Source organism: Corvus kubaryi, unplaced genomic scaffold (assembly GCF_017639235.1).
Source record: "Corvus kubaryi isolate FWS band 111438036 unplaced genomic scaffold, C.kubaryi_AGA036_p1.0 138, whole genome shotgun sequence".
Classification (NCBI taxonomy): Eukaryota; Metazoa; Chordata; class Aves; order Passeriformes; family Corvidae; genus Corvus; species Corvus kubaryi.
Window position 1 is genome coordinate 9,430,350 of NW_024580672.1, and position 22,019 is coordinate 9,452,368.

General features: G+C 36.4%; 1 protein-coding gene across 4 annotated transcripts in view; it reads right to left on the reverse strand.

Annotated features, from left to right (window-relative positions):
* The window catches only part of KNDC1 (kinase non-catalytic C-lobe domain containing 1), a 59,991-nt gene that overhangs the window by 26,438 nt on the left and 11,534 nt on the right, over positions 1-22,019 (reverse strand). For all 4 annotated transcript variants that reach the window (XM_042019060.1, XM_042019059.1, XM_042019061.1 and 1 more), the window contains exons 4-6: positions 8,534-8,680; positions 6,308-6,425; positions 4,933-5,954 (exon numbers count right to left, since the gene is read on the reverse strand). In XM_042019060.1, the coding sequence (XP_041874994.1) occupies positions 4,933-5,954; positions 6,308-6,425; positions 8,534-8,680 (1,287 nt within the window). The remainder of the gene's footprint in view (positions 1-4,932; positions 5,955-6,307; positions 6,426-8,533; positions 8,681-22,019) is intronic.

Below are 22,019 nucleotides of genomic sequence, written 5' to 3' on the forward strand. Positions count from 1 at the left end.
AGAATGAAGTTTGTTGTACAGCAGAAAGCTGCAAAGTATTTCTCATCACTTCTGGGATATCCAAGCTCTTTGGAGTAAGAAAGAAATGAGAGAAAGAAATTTAGGCGCAGCAGGAGAGTAGGTATAAATCCTAAGAGCAGCAGCAAAAGTTTATGATAAGGAACAAGTGTCAATGATAGATTAGAAAATAGAGGATGAAGAGGCACCAGGAAAACTCTGTTTTGGAAGAAAAAAGTATGTAGGGAAAGCAAATCTTAGCAGAAAGGAGAATCACTGCCATGTACAGGATGGCTAAATCAAACCGAGTCAGGAAAAAAAAGGATGCGGACTGGTTACAGGCTGATGAACTTAATTTAAATGCATATGCTCATTGTTTCTCCAGCAAGCATTCTAAAGAAACAAGAAACTTCAAATATAATATTGTTAGCTGGTATTTGTGTGCTAGTTGGTCTTCTGTCATGCTAAAAACTACCTGCACTGCTATTGTCTCTTACTATAACTCACATCTCTCCTCACCTTGATCATATCAAAGATTAATTTTATTCCTGAAACAAATATCTGAGAAGGTCATTCTTACAGTGTCCTAATTATTACAAATTCTCACCTTCGTACACCAGAAAGAGAAATGTGGAAGACTTCAGATGAAAACTGAGGGTTCAGACCTGCTGGGGACTTGTGCTTCTAACACCTTGCAAAAGTTACCCCATGTACTCAAGGTACATGAAAAGACATGTTTCATCACATATTTGCATTTCCATCCTTAAATAAAAGTATTTAATGCAATGCTCCTGGTACCTCACCGCTAAGGTATTTTAACACAATGCATATTCTAACTCCACTGAACCTTGGTTTGGTAAACATTTAAGTGTAAAACTCCTTATTTAGGCATGTCTCAGGTTTGGCTGTTTTGCTTTTTAACATGCAAGTCTCTGATTCATGGATATTACTATTTCCTAAAAATAAAAACCCCACTCAACCACCAATTAAAAAAAAAAATCAGAAGTACTGAAAAATATATGATTAAATGGTTTTAGTCAATCTGTAGCATGCATTGTTTCTTATCTATTCACATATTTTAGCAAAGCAAGCTCACAATAACTCTTCAGCATCTATAAGTCCACTTCATTTAAACCATTAACATTAATACTGATATTAAACATTCATTAATATATTATCACCAGTGAAACTGCACCAAAGATGAAACAAAATTATAATCTAATGTGTCTTTCCAAATTTTTTTCATGTTCTAAACCAGACCTTTTCATAACAGAAATTATATTACCCATTCTTTAAAGTAAGAAAATGTTTTTCACAGCATAAAAACTATGTCAGAAAATATAAAAGAGCCAAATGAGCCATTATTGCCTACAGCTACATCCTGGTGCCATTTTGATTTATGCCCAAAGACTGCATTTTAAACTTTACTTGTTGGAAAAGTGATGGGTTTTTTGCAGTGCTGCAAAGATCATTTAATAGATCTTCTACTTAATTGTTGGTACCAGAATTGTAAACCCCAAATTTAGTAAAGCATTTCAACTATGCAAACATAATCTACTTTATCAACATAATGCTGGCATGTTTTAAATAGCCAAAGAAAGATTTTCATCACTCTTTTCTTAGCAAGTAATATTCTGGGAATTGACAACTTTTCTTTCCTTCCAAGTGTTATTTCCCCAGTGTTAAAGTGTCAGTCTCTAGCTACATGGCTTTTCACTTCTCTCATGCTTGACAGGGTATGAATGACCAACAGAAAACAAACTTGCATATGCCAGGTTCCCATTAACCCTTCCCAAGGCCATAGCATTTAAATCACAGAGAAACATTTTAAAGGGTTAGAGATGAGACACACCTGATTGGAATGAAACTGGTTAGAGAAATAAAAGATCCCCACTCAAACTTGAAGTGAAAAATATTTATTTATGGCATGCAAAACTATAAAAATTACTAGGAAAACCCTCACAAGATACATTGCAGTAGCCAGACAAAAGCAAGCAAGTATTTTTAGTAATGCTTACTAGCAGTAAAGCACACAACAATAAGAAGCAGTGTTTGAGTATTAGAAAAATATTGTCCACTGGAGAAGTACTGACAGGCAAGAAAAACTGTCTGTTCTCCAGAGCAGACAAGGTTGATCTTCAACCGGATGGGGTTGGTATTGCACCTTCTCTAAACAACATGAAATATTGAAAGGAATGATAGAGGTACTACTCTAAAAGCTCTATTTGTTGCAATCATGCCAATCTGTTACAGAAAACTCGGGAAAGAGCAGCACTGCAAATCTTCTGAGGTATTTTCTGTTTACCCCACAAGGCAGAAATCACATTAGCTGGGGCTTCACACTTCTTGTGCTTTTGCAGTAAATCAACAAATTCAGGTTTTCTTAAAAAAAAAAAAAAAAAAGTATTTGGTAAAATTCTGGCCAATGGGAACTTGAGAGAGAGACAGCAGTTGTACTTTTGTCATGCAAGGGATAGCACAGTATGGCTTTTTTTTTTTTTTTTCCAGTTGTCAAGAGGTAACAGAGGCAAAACCTGCTATATTTTGGGAGCCTGAGGAATAAAATCTCTTTTCCGAAAGAAAAGAAGAAGCTGAAAACACTAACCCACTCCATTTCTCTAAGAAGACTAGTAATAAAGTCTGCTATATAGTTTAATGACTACTAACAATGAATGACCTTCCTTCAGAAAACAAAGGATTACAAGGCTAGAAATTCAGCATTTCAGGAAGCCATTTCAGAAGCCTAGATGTTGTTAATATATTTAAAGGGGTTTTTTTTCTCCCTTAACAGCAGTTAAAGAAGATTTTATCATGTTTGCTTTTTTTTTGTTTAAGACCAACAAGATTTTTCTAAATAGCGTATCTTTATGTGGCAGAACCTGAACATTTGCTGGAATCATTTATTAAAAGAGAGAATATAGAGCATGAGTCTATCAAACATTTCTTCTATTGAAAAGACAGCTATAGACCTCTGATATCACAAAGAATCACCCCCCTGCTGTCTTCATTTCAGATCCTATGTATTACAGCACTGCTTATTAGGTTATCTGGAATACGAGTTACCTTTTCTAAGTCACTGTGATTGTCCTGTGAGTTCAGTGGGAGCAGGATAACCTCACTGTTAATAAGAGCCTACTTTCTTGTGAGAATGAAATTCTGTTCAGGCTTAATGAATACTTTATTTAAATTGAGGATGAAATATTTGAAGAAAAAGACGACTTCAGAAGAACAGCAGAATAACCTGAAAACATGTTTTGGTTTACTTATCTGTGTGTCAGTCTCAAGTGCTGCTGCACAAAAAGCAAATGAAATTTGTTACAGCTTTTAATTTCATGGAAGAATTTCGGAGAACTATAATTCTGGAGAAGATCATTTTCTTGAAACTACCTTCATGCACCCAGACAAACTTTTGCCCTGGTAATCCAGTAAGGACAGAATATAGGTCTTACTTCAACATTTTCTTCCTGTTTAAAAAAGAATCTCTATCACTACACTCAACTTATGTTCATAAGTGATGGCAGAAATAGAAAAAAAGAAAGGATGTGTGTACAATAAATGGATCAATTCTCAGACTCTGAAGAATGCACTTGCAGAGTTTTAAAACTAAATAAAGGATTCAATAAGCATACAACAAATAACTCCCTCAGAAGGCAAAACCATGCCATGTGGTAGTTATCCATATTTACTATCCTCTGGAAATATGAATTTAATAAGCACACCTATTGAGGGAGAAGAGACAGGAAAGGGAAAAAGGATGGATTCTTCAATTTGCACTAGTTTTTGAGCTGTGATGAATTGTAGGCTTTTTACACACCTGACAAATCTAGGTTAGTGCTCCAGTGGAGGTGTTTGGGCAAGGTGAAAAGAGGGATGGACAGAGACTGACTATAACCCTAAGTCCCACTGCATGGGATGGCTAGAAGATGGGTAGGCAAGGAGAACAAGGCTGACTTGCCAGTAGACAAGCAAGAAAAAAACCCAACATCTTCACCTAAGAATAATTTCTGGAAACAAAACGTGTGAAGTTTGTGCTGCTAATTTTTGTCCCGCCACAACAAAGCTGGAGAAGGATAAACCACCCTGCAGTTTTAGCCAGCAGCTCTCCTACTACAGGGATTGTTTACACCTCTGAGTGTGGCACAAGAGAAAACCATCTAGTCAGAGACCAAACTTGTCCACCCTGAGACATGTAATTTGAGCAGAGAAGAGACCATACTACAGTTATCTATCAACAACTTCTGGTAGATTCTCCCTCTCTTATTTGGCTCTTTATAAAAACTAAATGCATGAGACAACATATCCATCATATTGTGCACATATTTAAATTCTATAGTGAAACATACATAACAAACAGAGACGGCAATTCAAGAACACAGAACAAATATAGCATATGTACAATTTCCAAAAACTTAAATGTACATGAAAGAGTAAAAAAAAACCAGACTCTATCCTCCTGAAGCTGATGGGATATTGCCATTGATTTCAATGAGGTCATGTTTACAGTCAGGAATTTTGCAATTTTCATAAGCACCTGGGAGGCTCACTGCAAGGTAGTGAAATTTATGCATTGTCAGTAACACAGAGAGTTAAAAATATATGTATGCTTTGGTCATGCTCTCTTACAAATGTAATCAGCTATTAAGGAATGCTGCTCTAACACACTAGCAAGTAGACTCCATTTGTAAAAAAATAAAAAATTAAAATGGAAGTTGATTTTGCAGTAGCATAAATTTCACTGTAGCACTTTTTAATTTAAGAGGAAAAAAGGATCACCGTATTTCCAATACTAACTCTTAAGGTGTGCAGACGAGCAAAATTTGATTTTCTGGGATGCTAAAGGGGACAAGGGGGGAAGAAATCACACAGTATTTAAGTCATCTCATCTCCACATAAGTGACTACAGCAACTATATAATGAAGACTTTATTTTTACTACCTGCTCATTACTTTTGATTTCTGAATCTCTGCCTCCACAAAGATTATCTTCATTATTGTTTGCACTCATCACACCGTTGCTTAATTCTGGTGGCCTAATTAGGTTTGATCCACATCTGTTCCCACTGGGTTTTGTTGTTAACACTGAATCCATCTTGTTAAAATGTGGTACATAATTTTCATTTGACCCTTGAAAAGTTTCAGAACAGTCTTCCAACACCATGTAGTTGTCTAGCATTTTTGCTCCAGCAATTGACTGATTTGGGCCTTTTGGCATATCAGCAGGTTTTAGCACTTCGGATGTAGCACCAGAACAGTCTTCTTTATGATCAGATGAAGAAAAACCTATCTTTTTACCATTGATAAGTGACATATGTTCTTCTAGATTCAAGCCAGACACCTGTGTGCATACACATGGAGCTTCTAAATGACGATCATCAGCTTGGTGATTCTTTGTTTCTATTTCTGGTGGACTACTGGCAGCAAACGAATTAAGATTCCCCTTTGAAAAAGCAACCCCGTTATTATTGTCTAGAGGTAGTGACTCTTGTGTCAGGAAGTGATTTTTCCTATCTAGTGGTCCACTGTTGGTTACACAAGTAAAAAAGTTATTTGTATCTGCAAGTTCAAGTGGTAGCTTTGGAAAGGTTTTCATTTTTCTCAAAGAACCTTTCTTAAAAAGGCCATCTCTCTCCAGGTCAATAACACATGATTTTATATCCAAAGCAGCACTAGCAAAACTGTCAGTATACACTGCATGTTTGTCCTCTTCTTTGCTCTTTTCAGTTTGTGTTGCAAGTTGAGAATGCTGAGTTTTCTCATTATCCAGATCAATTTGCATTTCCTTTAAGCCACTTTCTCTGCCAGTCACCATGGTAACTACAGAAGAGTTGTTATGACAGGCAGTTGCCACATCTTCCACTGCAGATGAATCACCTGCTATGTTGTTTTTGTCATTTAAATATAATTTAGATCCCAAACTTCTCTGACACATTCTTCCCTTCCACATGTTATCACAGACATCTAGATACAAAAACAGATGCTTATATTAAATGTGTATTTAAACCTTCTAATCTGTCCTAGTAAATCTTTATACTGTTTTTTCTGGCATTGCTGTTACATATCTTCAGTATGTTACACAAATTCTCTACTTCTGAACAAATCACTTTGAATCATAAGGGGCGCTCTAAATATATTATGTTAATTAAGAGTTGCATGTCTCCAGTTCCCCACCACTGATCTACAAATATTTAATAATGATTTGCTGTAATCTAGAAAGGAACTTATAACAGGAGAGCACACAAACACAGTCTTTTAAAAAGCATTAGATATGTCAGGCAATCTAAAGTTTTAGACTAAATACATTTTAAGGTTACCTTGAGAAGCACCAAATGATTCAATTGAAAGAACTCTTCTTCCAACAGCAGACAAGCTTCGACAAATATTACTTGATGAAGCAATCTTCATTTTTTCTTCACATAATGACAAAATGCTCTAGAGAAAATGAATATTAAATACTTATTTAATAATGAATAGATTTGTGAATTTTGACTAACATGTATGACGTTAACTCCCACAGAACATCTGAATTTACATGATGCTACACTGGAGGTCTTTCTTCTACAATTCTTTATACTGCATGTTTCTATTATGTGGTTGAATTAATTTCTTGTTTTTACCATGGGCTATTATGAAGTCATTTAATACAATTCAATTTTTAGCCTACAGTTAGAACATCAAGAACAACTGATAAAAATTATCTTAAATGTTATCCTTTATGAATAACATAGTGAAAATGCAAAAAGCTAGAGTGTTGATTACTTTTTTAAACAGCCAATGCTTCACTAGAATTCAGTGACACAGGCAGGATGATGAATGTTTTATTACTGAAATTACGTTAAAATTAAACCCTAAATTTTTTAAAAACTGCAAAATACAAATATCTAGAAAGCAATATTCCCAGTTAGAGAAAGCAATCATTATCAGATCACAAGAAGTAACAGTCCTATCTGCAGCCTGAGCACCATTTGATGGCATTAGCTCTGGTCTCACACACAATTAACTACAGATATTCACACGTTTAAAAACCTGTCCCTTTGGGCAGCATGTAGAAGAGAGCTGCCTTTCCAAATACATCCCACCATTTCCTCAGTAAGTATTCCTAGATAAACACTGATGAGACCTCATACAGCTCTTAGGAGATGCTCTCACTTCCCCACTAACCCACTCAACTGCTCCTCTGCTGTTGTGCATGGAAGGAAGAAATTGGCACTGTTGGTTCACATATAGGATTGAGGAAGGACAGGAAAAAGGGAGACAGGTATCCAAATGTGCTGAAGTCCAGCAAAATGCCTAGAAAAGCCTCTGGGTTTTTCCTCCAAATAGCTCCCCCAACTCTGCTCACCCAAAAAAGTGTCCAGGGGAAAAGGAACAGAGAGAACATACTCACGAAGTGACCCTTATATATTACCCAAGATCAGCTATTTTTGGATTGATGTAAATAGTCAGCAACTACTTTCAGGGCCTACAAACCACTTGGAGATGAGAGAGTGCTATACAATCCCTCCTCTGACTACTCAAAAGTAAATGAGTAGAAATAGAACTGCCGACCAAGCAGGCTCCATAGCAGGTACAGTCTCCTGCCTGGGCAATCCTCAATCAGGGAGCCAATGCTTTTTGCTTTATAAAAATGAACCTGTTAATTCTTCTGTTGCAGCACTCTTTCTGCAAAGCATTGATCATAGGCACTATACCATTTAGAATATACACTATCAGCTCAGAAAAATGAAACACCTGCCCCCCGAAAGTAGACAGCACTACTCTGAAGTAGAAGAACTGAATTCAAGAAAAGTCACATTGCACAACTGTTATTCTCTGGTTACATTCTCAAAGTCTGCAAAAGCATTAAACTTTTGTACATTAATGTCAGATTACTCTATTAGGTAACCAACATTTAGAATGTAAATTCTTTGAAAACATCAGCTTGAAAAATCCTATTTGGTTTCAAATTCTTTCTAACAACTAAAGGTAAAAAAAGAGGCAAATGGAATAAAATACAAAATCCAATAAAGATATCTAATCAAATACTGCTAAGCTTTTATGCATTTACAGAAAAACTAGTTAGTAGTAATGCTTCAAACAACATAGCTTTGAACATGCCAAGGAATAGAGGTTTCCTGGGGCAGGGTCCCTACATCCCCTTTTTAAATGCAATCTAATGGTCACACAAATTTCACAGTGTAATGCCTGTGCTTTTATTTCTAATGACACTCTTTCTGCAAACCAAATATTAAATGGGAAGAAACAGTTAATGAGAAAATTTAGATCCACCAGCGTACTCACCCAATCTTCTTAAAAATCCAAACACTGTCTAACACATACATCTACTTTTCACGTTATATCCCCATTAGAGTGGGAAAAAGGATGAATTTCTGCAGAGTCTGGGAAGACCTTAGCTGTCTTGCAAAACCTGAGCATACCACTTATCAAGACCATCTTGATAATTACAGAGATTAACAAGATAAATAGAGATTAATGAGCACACATACAGAAATATTAGTATCACTTCTTTTAAAACAAAAAATGATGTAGGGCTGTTTTACCTCAATATCTGGCCTATTTTCAGGATTGTCTTCTTGCATTTGTTCAAGTAGAGTGTGCAGATCTTGTCCAAATTCTGTTTCTGTCTCAGGTTCTACGATATATTCTATCGCTGCTTTCAGTGTTGCACCCAAAGAATAGATGTGTGCCTGCATGAAGTGTAAAAAAGACATTAAATATGCTATCAATTCTCTCTCCTGCCACCAAAGCTTCAAGATCACACAAACTTACACTATTTTCAATTTTAACGTAACAGTCTACTGGAAAAGTGGTTTAATTTAAACATGAGGAACAAAACCAGCTCCAGACCTGCTTAGGGGGATATACTTGCTGCAAACAAAAAGAAAATTTTGTGGGGTCCAACTAGAACTTTTCTCCCCCCTCATCAATAACCAGTATTACAATTATTATATCAGGCTACAATTAAATATAAAACTCAGAACCCTGTGTTTGTGTAAGTATTGTTTAAGTTAGAAGCATGCTGGGAGATTGAAGTGACATTCCTCTTAGCAGGGAAACAAAATATTAATTTGCAAAAAACCCCTTTTATATATAGCAATATTTTATGAGTGCTATCAAGCATAAAGAAAATGAGCAGAAAAAATAGAGCATAATACCACTAGTCTCTGAAGACACTTATGAAAGAATTTTTAAAAATGCTTCATGTTTTCCACCTCTGCTTCTCTTAAAGCTCACAACCTTGTGAAGAGTTCCAATAAAAACAGAGGTGAACCAGCAACTTTTTAAAAACTAGTGAAAATGCAATAGATTTCCCATACAACACAGCTACCTCTTAATTTTAGAAGTAATTTACTTTCTGGGAAAAAAAGAAAAAAAATTTTAAAAATTTTAAAAATACCTTTTCACATCTGCTTAAGTAGTAATGGTACTTTATCCATGATGGCCTGTATTTTATATTCCATTTGTAGAACACAATTCAGTAAAATTTATAAGCAAATATAAGACCAAGTTTGGGTAAACATTTCAATGGTGATACAGCGTAGCCAGGAATTCAAGTGTACTGAACACTGCCCTCTGAGGCTTACAGATACATACCTAAATAAAATAATGACTGCACTTGTACAGTAAATTTGGTTGTTTAACACATTCGCTACACACCTTACTCTTAGAAAGAAGACTGACTCAAAGGTCACAAGTAATTTCCTTCCTCCGCCCACCCCTAACTTTCTCATTAAGGTGTGGTTTTGTCTCTAAATTGTATGAATTATACTTTTTCCACAGATATGCTTATATATTTACTTTCAAGTGAGGCAGGGCACCTCCATGAAGGGAAGTGCAAAACCACCTCATCAGAAAGAGCTGTGTGTGTGAGATTGGACAATTCCTCTCTTCCCTCTCCCCTCCATGCCATCCCCAAACCAAGAATACATAAACAGTGCTGACTGCTGGCTCTGAAGCCTTGATTTATTTTTGGGACACATCAAGATTAGGGAAAAGGTCAGAAAAGCAGAATATATGCCATCTAATCTAGATAGAAAAGATAAAATTTTTTTGCAAAGCAGTGATTTCAGTCTCAAGTTCTTCACTGTTATACCACTTCATCATTAAGCAGAAGAGGTAACTGAAGAGTTTTGAGAATCTCAGAGGAACTAAGACAGGAACTGTTATGATTTTATTTTGATTTAGCAGAAGAAAGAAGGCTGTTAATCTATTCCAAAAGTAAGGATTACTTTCCCCCCCAGCAGTGGAAGCAATCTTACTGAACCCTTGACAAGACTTGTTTTTTGGGGTTTTTTTATTTTTTTTTTGTAAGATGAAACAGACCATGTTGGCAAAAGGATACAAAATTATGAAGCCTGAGCAAATAGCCCACTAACAAGGTGATGGCAAAAGTTACTTCTTTATACACAACCTTTACCCATACTTATTTCTGCTGCAGAAACTGCACTCCACCCTAGACTAACAGAACTACACACAAAGGAAGTACAACTCCTGTAAGTAAATGCTTAAAGCTTGATGGTTTACAGTCCACGTGAGTTAATTTGCTATAAAATTAACCAGACAAAAGTAGCACTACTCTAAGCCTGCCCAAGACTGAAGGCCTGAAAAGGTAACTGTAACTGAGAAAAAAAGGATTAAAAAAAAATCTAGATTGATAAACTTTAATGTATTTCACTTGGTAGAAGAAATTTAACCAAAATTCCTTCCACAATAGGAATTTAGGATGGTTTTAAGGTCTTTTTTTTCTGTAGACTGTTTCATAAGCTTTTGAACAGTGAAGAAGTGTACCGTGTAGAACTTATTCCTTGATTTTGAGATTAAACACTTTTTCAGTAAGCTATGTAATTTTCCATTTCTCAGTGGACAACATAACAGAGAAATTAACATAAAGTTAAAAAAAGAATAAGGAAACAAGGACAAGCTTAAAAATATAATACAGCTCTATTTAAAGAGCCTTTTGTATAAATGTAGTATTGTTCTGGGCAGTTTAAGATATTGATATTAGTGAGTTATTCCACTTATTTGATAGGATCTGCAACAAGTGACATCACCTCTGTTCCACAAAATTACTATTATAGAAACAAATTAATCACTCCTCTAAGAACTGAAGGAAAAAACCACACTGCACAAGTTATGGACTTATGCTACACAGACCAAGCCATGGTAAACACCAGAAGGAATAATGCCATATAGTGTGGGGACTCCTTGGGAGTCAGAAGGTACTTCCAAACAGAGTAACTTCGGAATGGAATAATTTCTTCCAGTAACAAATGTGTAAGAATTCACTAGTTCTTATAATACAGGAGAATAAGAAAGACTATTTGAATATAATTTCATTATATAAGACTCAAATACCAGCTCCAAAAGCAGGACAGAAAGATGAGGAGCTTAACTTTAAAGGAACAAAAGAATTTGCTTTTGACAAATTTTCTTCATACACAGAAGGCTGGGTGTGAACATTATAGGACATAGGAACAAGACGGGCAGAGCAACACATTACTTCCTCCCACTTTTTCCAATTAATAATTTCTGTTCACGGTGGGGTATATCTCATATGCCCCAGTCTGCCTTCAAAAGCACAAGTGTCTGAGATGCAAGCAGACAGGCTTCAACTCCATTTTACTGTCCTGTTTTAATGAAGTTCACTGCGTCTTTTCTTGTACAAGAGAAAGGCCAGTCTCACACTGAACAAAGATCTTTTTTCCCAATACACAGAAAGTTGCTCTGTTAAGGTACTTCCTTTCCTCTGACATGCAGGAAAGCTAGTTTTGAAGATGGCCATTTTAAGCACTGTAGCTTGTAACTAATTTCTATGTTAAAACATTTATTGGGAATGTGAACATCTTTTTCAACTTGAAACTTTCTTTCATGTAAATCCCCTTTTTTACCTTTCCCCTCTCCCAGCTGCCAAAACACCACCACTGTCACCCCACAAGGAAAAGGGGAAAGAAAATCCAGCTATTTAATCAATTTCCTGAGCTGGCAGTAAACATGGGTAATATTTAAGGTAATCCAATGTAACTGTAAGTCTGTCCAAACTGGAGAAATGAGAAAATGAGTTTGTGATCATCCACTAGGTGGGGCGTTCCCCAAGTTAATGCATCAAAATGCTTCTACTTAACTGCGCAGTCAGGCTTAGGAAGAAAATTTCACTTCCTGGGAACGGAGAGCAAGATGGGTATATGCAATAAATAAAGCAAATTCTTAACTATAAAATACCTAATGCTTACTGGAAGTGACTGTTCTCAATGAAAACAATCTCAAAAGCAAGCTAAAGATTTTTCAGTCTGCTCTACGGAGAGTAACAAATAGGAACGGGTGGCAAACAACTTTTCTTCTGCCCAGACAGAATTGGGACTGAATGGGCCATTAGGAATTCTATTAAATAATTAAGAGGGCTTTTTTCCTTAATTTCTGAAAAAAACTCAACCAAACAAAAACACCACCACAAAAACCCAACAACTCCTCCAAAAAAACCCACCCTCACACTCACTTGTTTTAAATGTAGATAAGGAGAAAAGCTTTTTGAATTATAAGCATTTTGCATTACAGGATAATAATTTAATAGTTGATAAATAGCATGAATTTCCAGAGAGAGCCAAAAGAAAAACCAAACAAACCCAAAGCAATCTCTTCACAATTCCTGAGGAGGCTTAGGAGTTAGAGACTTAATGCCACTTGTTACAAAAATATATAGACCATGCCAGCAAGACTGCACCACAGCGTCAGCTTCAAAAAAGGATGGGAGGAAAGGGAGGAAGTCACATTAGGAAACTCTCCAGATTTGGTCCTAGAGAGTACATGTACTCTTAGCCCAAAGTCAGCAAGTATAACAAGAATTGTAGGTAAACCATTATGGTGTGCATTACTGGGAAAGCCATCATGGAAATAATGTGCCCTTTAAGAATCACAATGGCAACACAAAAAAAGATGTTTGAAGAGAGTAATAAGTATGATTTGAGGTAACAGAAGTCCTTTCAGCAACATGCTGAAACAAGGGAACTCATATATTTCAGAGAAAAATTTGAAGGTCATAATCATACAAGTAGCCTCAAATCAAAATAACTTTTAATACTAGAGTGGTTTCCAAGACACAAAGGCGTAACAAGACAAAAAAAAAAATCCCAAACCAAACAAAAAAAAAAGGTAATTCAAAATTCTTTTTAAATGATCAGGCTAAGTACTGGAAGCACTCACCAAAGGAGAGGAAAGCTTCTGCCATCATGTTATAATTTTACATCATTATTGAAATACTTTCCAAAAGGCTTCTGCAAGTTCTAATCAAAAGTTACTTGCCTTGCTGCATGCCATTTTATAACCATTTAACACTATAGGAAGTGAAATCAGAGAAAAGTAATGATCTGCTCTAGTTTTAAAATCTGCCAATCAAAAGATTGGGAAAAGAAGTAAAAGCTCCAAGTCTACAGAGAGACCATGACAGAGGCATTGTTGTATTACTGCTTGACAGGACTAAAGAACTAAACTTCTCCAGGAACCCACATTTGCAGACAAACACTACAGGAAAAAGCTGACAAAAGAGCTTTTGAATAGAGACTGCACAAGCATGTAGCAATTATGAATAATGACCATTTATAATTTGTATTGAGATTTCACTGAGTTCAGAATTGTAGGTCTTGTGGAGAACTGAAAAAGACAGACCGTAATACAGCCAATATTTCCTGAAAATATTTCTGACTAAATAACAAACTACAGAAATTGTGTAAAGCAATTCTTGGTTTTGACATTCATATCTGACCCTTATTTTACTTTGCATATTTTCTTTTTTTTATTGAGATTGCACAGATTTAGACACTTCCACCCTTTCACAATTCAAAGCATTTAAGGGTTCCATAAATGAAAGCTTCAGTGTGATTATAAACCTCAAAGTTTTATAAAGAAATTCAAGGTAATGCTTGAGAAAATTACTACTGAGAGACAACATTTAATATTTACCTATGTCATTTTTCTATGTTGTCATTCTAAAATGCACTATTTTTATGCAAAAGAAAGTCAGTAATATTCCTCAGCGAGAAAATGAAAGGGAAATAGACCTATTATTTTCAACACTTTCTTTCATTACAAATGGACTAAATGCCTTTCTGCATAATTGTAATTACTGGAAGGTGCTGTATTAAATATTAGCTTTCTGTTCATTTGGCACTCTGGATGCGTAGATCATTAGTCTGCAGAGTGTGCTAGAAGTGCTCAACTACTGTCGACTATTCTGAAAACATACAGTATAGCTTGAAGCGGCAGCAAATGCTGGAAGTACACTTTCTATCAAAGCTGTATGTGCAGTTTGTCCCTTCTAACTACAGTTAACTCTGTCTGAAAAAACTTGATCCCCAAAAGAGTCCTAAAAAAACAAATGGGGACCAAAATGCATCTACAGGTCAGATTCTCTCATGGCCAAAGTTTGCAGGTATTTTGACTCTCAAACTGTCTTTTAACTAACCTAACAAAAATAAGTGAAAGCTTTCAAGTTTATTTATGTTGTTAAGCAAATATCAGGTCATAGTTTATACCATAAAACACAAGCAAAGTTTTGTTACCTAGTCCCTACATTTTACTGGTTCTGGGTGACCTGTATTTGTATCATCCAATTTGAACTGAGAAACACTACCTAGGACATCAACCTAATGTCAGTTTTACAGTTGCAGGCTTCTTGTCTGTAATGGTTCATGCCAACTGTTTTATTTCCATGAATTTGTCCAAGTTTTATTCACATGCAACCTTTTGGATCTATGTTTTGCAGCAAGAATTTCCACATCTCATGGCATAAAAAGGCAGTATTTTGTTTGAATCCACCCATGTACATCTCATTGTTGCCACCTACTTCTCCATTTCTGAGAGCTGACACTCACTCCATGGCTGCTGCCACAGCACGCTTCACAGATTTCTAGCAGAGCTTCTCCCTCAGGGCCTTCTCTTCCAGGCTAAAGAGTATTACTTGAAATAACTGTTTCTTTTATGAATGCTGTTTCACCATCTGGTCCTGGAAATTTATGTTACTGCTAATTTTGTCAGGTTGGTCACTAGTCTATTCTGACACTCTTAATTGAGCCAATTTTTGATAATTCTCCATAAAGAAGAGTTGCAATGTATGAACCTACTGAAGGTCCTACAAGATTAAAACGTTCAAAAAAATTACATAGCTTTTTGGCTGTGGCTTTCTTTGAAAAACTCTTTTGCATCTTATTCATTTGCAAACATTGCAGACTTTGTGTAGTATTTCTGAGTTTTGAGAGATTTGAAAAATATCAGGTTTTCATTCTTTTGTAAGTTTTGTTGCATACTTTTTGACTAACCTCAGGGGTTTCTTTTCAGGTGGTCTCTGACAGGAGATACATATTGTTTTTAAAAAAATCATAAGATACATTTACAACAGTCTCTGTGCTACCTTCAAGCATTATTTTAACAGCAATAGATTTTGGCTTTCCATATGACCCTGTTGATTGTTGTCCTTAGAGTAACTTGCCAGCATTTATAGTAGTAATCATTTTGAAAAGAAATACTGTCAATTCAGAGCTACACCCAGAAATGAAGGGAAAAAAAAAAAAAAATATAAATTTTTCAAATGGACCTCAACACAGTTTCAAAAAGCTGTTGTTACCTTAACTGCCATAGTAAAGACAGATGTATTGTAAGCCACTGACAGTTTCTTGGTAAAGATTCATTTCACTTTTGGAAGTCACATGAAGATGAACATACACAGAATCTTGAGCAAATTTAAACCATGCTGTTTGCAGCAACTTACTCATGTATTTGCAGAGTGAAGACACAAATTAAGAACAGGTTTTTTTACACTTCCATCCCACTTTTAGGCTCCCTTAATCACAAAGATCAGGCACCCCAACACAGATGAGTAGCACACCAGTTGACTCCTCTCCTGTGTGACTGAAGAAGTATAATTATGACAGGTAAGGAAGAATACTGCAAAAAAACCTGCTGAAGACCTCAGAGGTTTAGATAGCAAAAATTACTCACATTTATCTTTAAAGCTTCTTGAACAATGGTATCTTTTTAAAACTCCCTTTGAAATGGAGTTTCATGTGTCACAGCTCTCCTTATGATTTATCAGCCATTAACCTCCTTACTTTTAAGTTACTTGCCATAGGTAATTCATTTATCACTTAATTAAGGTAACACAACTTATTCCCTGTAGGCATAGAAACAAGGAAGCCTGAGAAACAGTTATATGCATGCTGAGCAGACTGGTTCGGTCTTCTCTCAACGGTGCAGGATTTTTTTTTCAATTTATGGCAAATACGATGTTATTCATAGTTACTGAAGTTCTTTATTTAAAAAAACCTACATTCTTTTAATCTTAAACCTAAGAGGCAGTGCCTACTGGTAGTCTGTCACTCTGAGTAAGGCATTCACGCCATTCTCTATTGAGGGATACTTATTACACATTTTGGAGGTAAGAAACTGAATTGTAGCACTTCCAGTTAAGAACACTATGGGCCAATACACTAGAATAGCATCCCAGTTCTTCTACCATTACATGAGTCAATGACATCCAGATTTTGATATGTAAAATATTTATTACTGTGGAATAACCAGCTAACTCTTTCTTAACATAATAATCTATGGAGATTTCTATTTTTTTTCCTATAAGAATCATGTATAAGATGCAAAATGTAAAAAGCTGGCCAAACACTTCTGTATTTACCTCTCTGCATAATATCTTGTTATGACAGCATTCAGAATACCAATTTTCACAGAACAGCTGGAGGTGACAGAAATAGCCAATGAATAGGTAGCTCTCATTTTATATGGCAGGAACGTAAACATTTGGAGGGGAAGGGTTGGCAGCTTATTTCAGTTTGGTTATTTTTTTTGTTTGATTGTTTCAGGGGACTGTTTTCTGCAGAAGTAAACCTTGCTCCTTCTCTACTCAAGTACAGTAGTATTACAGCTAAGAGAAAGGAGAAGTTTGCTTGGGGCTTTTGATTGTTTTGTGGGGCTTTTTTTGTTTTGTTTTTTTTTTGTTGTTGTTTGTTTGTTGGCTTGTGTGTTTTATTTGTTTGGGGGTTTTTTTTGTTTGTTCTGTTTTGTTTTATTTTTAAACTTGGCGAAAGGGCTGAAAAGTTCAAGAATCCTGGAGTATGTATATACAAAGAGATTAATTCAAAATGTGTTGCAAGCTTATCTAAGAAAACTTAAGTCACATTCAACACATTTCCCAGGAGACACTATCCTCAGCTTCAAAAGCGTATTCTCAGTTATTCTTCTAAGGTTTCCCGAAATGCTGTAACTAAGGAGACTGATGTATGAGTGACAACCATTTTGTCACAATCCTGAAGGCTCTGTTAACTAAATCTCAACAACCATCTAATTGACAGTGGAAACTGAACTAGTCTTGAAATTTTATCTCGAGATTAGGAAGTCATCCATTCTACCATCTAGTTCTAAGTCAATTGTTTCCTGAACCTTTCAAAAATAGTGGTATTAATGAATGTTCTCATACACTAGTGAAATGGCTCGATTTTCAGTTCATGCAAATGGTAAAAATTAATTGCCACTGTTTCAGGGAGTATAAATTATCCAGATCCAGTGTAGCAATGATCATGGATCTCTTAGTGACCTGAATATCCATGTAAAACAGGCATAAAATTAATGAAAGAGAAATCTTTTAATAACAAGTAATGATAAGGAATAATTCAATGTTGTCTTTAAGGGTTCAGGCTTACATTTCAACAGCATTGTAAACCACTCTAAGGAGTAAATGACGGAAATAAGTGGAAAGGACCAGAGAAAATTAAGTTCTGCCAGTAAGACCAGTATGATGATGGATCCATCAAAGAAATAAGTTTGAATGGGCAGCACCAGAAACTGACAGATAATGATAAGAGGGCTAAAGAAGACAACTTCATCCACAGCCGAGAAAGTATCAGTACTAATGAGGAGGGTTTATGTGGAAGAGGCTGGAGAGAAACAACTGATCCAAAACATTCATGCATCTTTAGCATTAAGAAGCCCAGAGCTTTATGATGACCCTGCACAAGTGTAACAGGAGAAAACAATTTCTTCTCCTTTCCATAGTTTTTTGCACATGATGGAAACAATCCACAAATTTATCCAATACAGCTGTTCGGGCTTCTAAAAAAGTAAACTTCAACTACAAGAACCACAGAACACAAAGTCCTCTCCTCACTCCCAGTCTTTTCCTCACAAAACAAGAATTCTTAAATAAGATAATTTAAAAATTATTTTGTACATTTTCACCAATCCTAGGGGAAAAAATTATATATCTTAACTTTAACAATGCTTTCTTATAGGAATCTTGTAGCCGAATAAGGAAGAAACCTAAAATTCTATATATTTTCATTGACCAGGTTACCAGTAATTCTTCTTCTAAAGACATTTTTCTGCCAGGAGACAAATTGTTTCCAATAAAAATAAGTCAATCTGAAAAGTTGTTTCAGATTTAGAGACAAAACTGTAGAAATACTGGCAATATTCTCAAAAAGTTTGCTAGCAAAGATCAATATGACAACTTTGCAACCCCAACTTCAGGACTAAGCAACAAGCTGTAGGTTTTTGAGGTAACCAAATTATAAACTTTAAGATAGTCTAGGCATTAAAAGAAAACAAACAAACAAACAAACAAACAAACAAAGACTGCTGTAAAAAAGTCCCATTGGCCTCATTCCTCCTTTTGTTAACTTCGTGTAAAGCAACTAAAGGGTGTCTGCTCAGTCCTAAGTTCCTGAACGGAACCTCAATTGGGACGGTGATGTAAAACCAAGAACACGAAGATTCCATTTTCTCTTCTATAGCACAGTAGACGCAGAGGTAACCAAATGAAAGTAATTTATTTTTGTCACTGAAGGAAAAGACAGCTTTAAATAACGCTCAGAAGATTGAATGGTTTAGACTACAGGAGGAGATAAGTTACCATTTGCTGATGACAAGCCTTGCTGCTGTTAGATAGAATTAGTCTCAAGGGGAGGCTACATGAAACTAGGAAACAGAACTGAAGAAAAAAGGCACTAGGTGTTTCAAAAGACTTGCTTCCCCCACCAGATAAACACAAAACCAAAAGCCCCTCTAGGAGAACATATAAAAGTTCTCTTTTTTCATCCTGCACTGAGAGCTAAAGAAAGAATAGAACAATAGAGATAATCTCAAAGTATTCAAAGCTACTGCTTTAAAAGACTAGGAAAGTCACAAAGACAAGACTTTCTTTTTACTGTCTGCTATTTGGATTTGGGAGAAAGATAAAGGCTTTCACATTTAAAGAAGGACCAACAGCTGAGACATGAACACGAGGTTAGTGATGATCAGCTATTGAGAAATACTGCAGCATGAAACTGCTCAGTTTTCTTCAGTAGGCCTGACACAGATATATATATATATATACGTACACACACCCTGAACCTGCCTTTCTTTATCTATTCTGTAGAACACTGTGTTTCATTTGACACTTCAACCCATGCATTTATATGTACATAAAATATTTGTATGTATATTGTATTTATCACTCCAACTGCCTTGTCTCATTTCATAGGAATAAGTTATACGAATCTTAATAATTTAGTATTTAAAAAAATGTGATAACATTTTATTTTGTATCTTTTCTATTTGCAGTAGTTCTACCACTTTGTGTTCATTTGTTTATTTTTAACGTTGCTGAAACACTTGGACTTCTTTTTATGTAATATAAATCAACTACCAGCCACTGAGAACTGCAAGTTGACAGCCATGACATTCTAACAAAGACAGTGACAGCATTCAGCCTTTTCCAGTTGTGATTCTCTCACAGGTGAGGGATCAGCATACCCCACTCCTGTCCTGATAGATAAAAGCAAGAACAAGTTGTAGATGAGAAAAAGAGGAAGCGCGAACTTCACTTTCTTCCCCTTCTCTAACCCATATTTCTTCCTTCTCTTCAAGGTAGTATTTAACTCTGTATCACTTTTTCAGTACTTTAATTTCTGAAGGTTTTAATCCTGCTGCACACTGAGGCTTCTGAACTACTGCATCTTATCGCCACTAAATAATGAAATAAGTAATTAACAGAAGTATTATCCAATCTATGGACAAGAGCGAAAATTCACTGATTTCTATCACAAAGGTTCACTAGAACAAGCAAAACTGAATAGCCACATTATTAAAATATTATAAATGCAAGCTCACACATAGTGGACATGGGTCCTTCATCTCACTGAAAGCTCATATCTTAGAAATGCGGTGTTCCACATCAATGAACCTCTGTGTGAGACTCAATGGCAGTTTTGTGATGCAGACAAATAGCTATTTGAAACTGGTTTGAGACAGCCAATGTTTTTAACCTGAGGCAATCTTGTATTGTAGTGATAGAAGTAAGGCTATTAATGAACTCAACAACATTTAACTATTCATGTTGAGCCTGCCATTGGTCAAATTTCCTAAGTCTAACACTGTACTGCTCAAGGCAAGAAAATGAAATAGGAACCACCTTCATTAGGAAAAAGGCTAAAGTTCTTCCTATTTAGAAGGCAGAACCAGGGCAAATTTTAAAAGAAGCCTAAAATATTATTTTTGCATCTGAGTCTATTAATGGTTTTCAAGAACAGAAAAATTCACATTCTTTGCTGTTCTCTATAGTATGATGAGTAGAAAATGATAAAATTAGATGCTAATCTTTATACTCCAGATGCTTCTAACTGACTTCTAGCTCAAGATTCAGTGAGAACAAAAATTTGATCAATACTTGCGATAGCAAATTCAGGCACAACTTCCAGTTTAGAGGAAAAGCAGACAGTGAGATCTTTCCACCGATGCAGACAAGTGACAGCTTCGGTAATGTGAAAACTTTTACTGAACACAGTTACATCACATGCCTGCATTTGCATTAAGAGGAGAAGTGCAAGTTATAATAAGTGTACTGTAGAGAAATTCACCTTTTCTTTGGACTTACAGTATGGATCATAACTCCAAAGTTTATCTCCTATTGCCTCTCTCTCTTGTCAGCACCAGTTCTTAATAGTACATTTACTAGAGCACAATGGTAATGGAAGTCTGTAAGGAGATAGCAAAGTTACGGGAAAAAAATTAACACGAACAGATAGCCAGGAGATCCTCTGTTTTAGTTCAGTGCTGTCCTAGAGCCCAGCAGTACTCTCTCTGGCTACCTTTCTGCCTTTGTACTGCAAGCATGCATTATGACAGCTGGTGAGGGGTCAGTAGCTCTGACTGAGGAAGCTGTGACCGGTCCAGAGAGATGGTCCCCAAAGAGATCATCTTCCCGAGGCCTGGTGTCTTCCCTCAGCTGCTGGCTGGAGGGCCCATGCAGAAGCTGTCAGCTCTTTAGTGATTGTCAGCTCGTGATTTCAGCTCAGCTCTGCAGGGCAGCCTCCAGGCCAGACCAGGGAGAGAGACGAGAGGCCCGTGTAGCTGTTCTGCATGAGGCAGCTTTATTGGTCTGTACTCTGGCAAAGGGGAGCTAGGGACAAGCACCTCTCTGCCCTCGCAGGGGCAGAGGGCTGGCTTTATAGGGATACAGGGGGTGGGTGTCAGAGGGTAAAGGCCAATGGGTTACAAAAGATCTGCATAGGGTCTCCCAGAGGATTCTGGGTCTGTCTTCTTCTCACCATAACTGAAAAGTAGTTGCCTTTCCAGGGGAGTTCTGCTGGGAGATTTGAGCAATCTCCTTATCTCAGCAGACGTCCCTCCAGGGCAGTGGCTGGGCATACCCCACAACGCATACACCTGGAACAGGAGAACATACCAGAACTAGCCTATTCAATGCCACTCCAACCACTTAGCAACATAGTGACTTCAAGGTCTCTTCAGATGCTCAGAAACTGCAATCCTTCCTCCAACCCCACAGGCTGGAAGTGTAGCAGCACTAAAGTCACCATGGGAAGTTCAGCTGCACTTCACTGTCAGTACCACAAGCCCCTTTCACAGCTAATTCCTTCTTAACCATGTTTCTCTCTAAAAAGTCTATTTTACACCTGACACTGAAGCTGAAGGGCTGGTCTTCACCTTCCAACTCTCAACAGTAACTGAAGCTGGTGCTATTATTCCCACTTT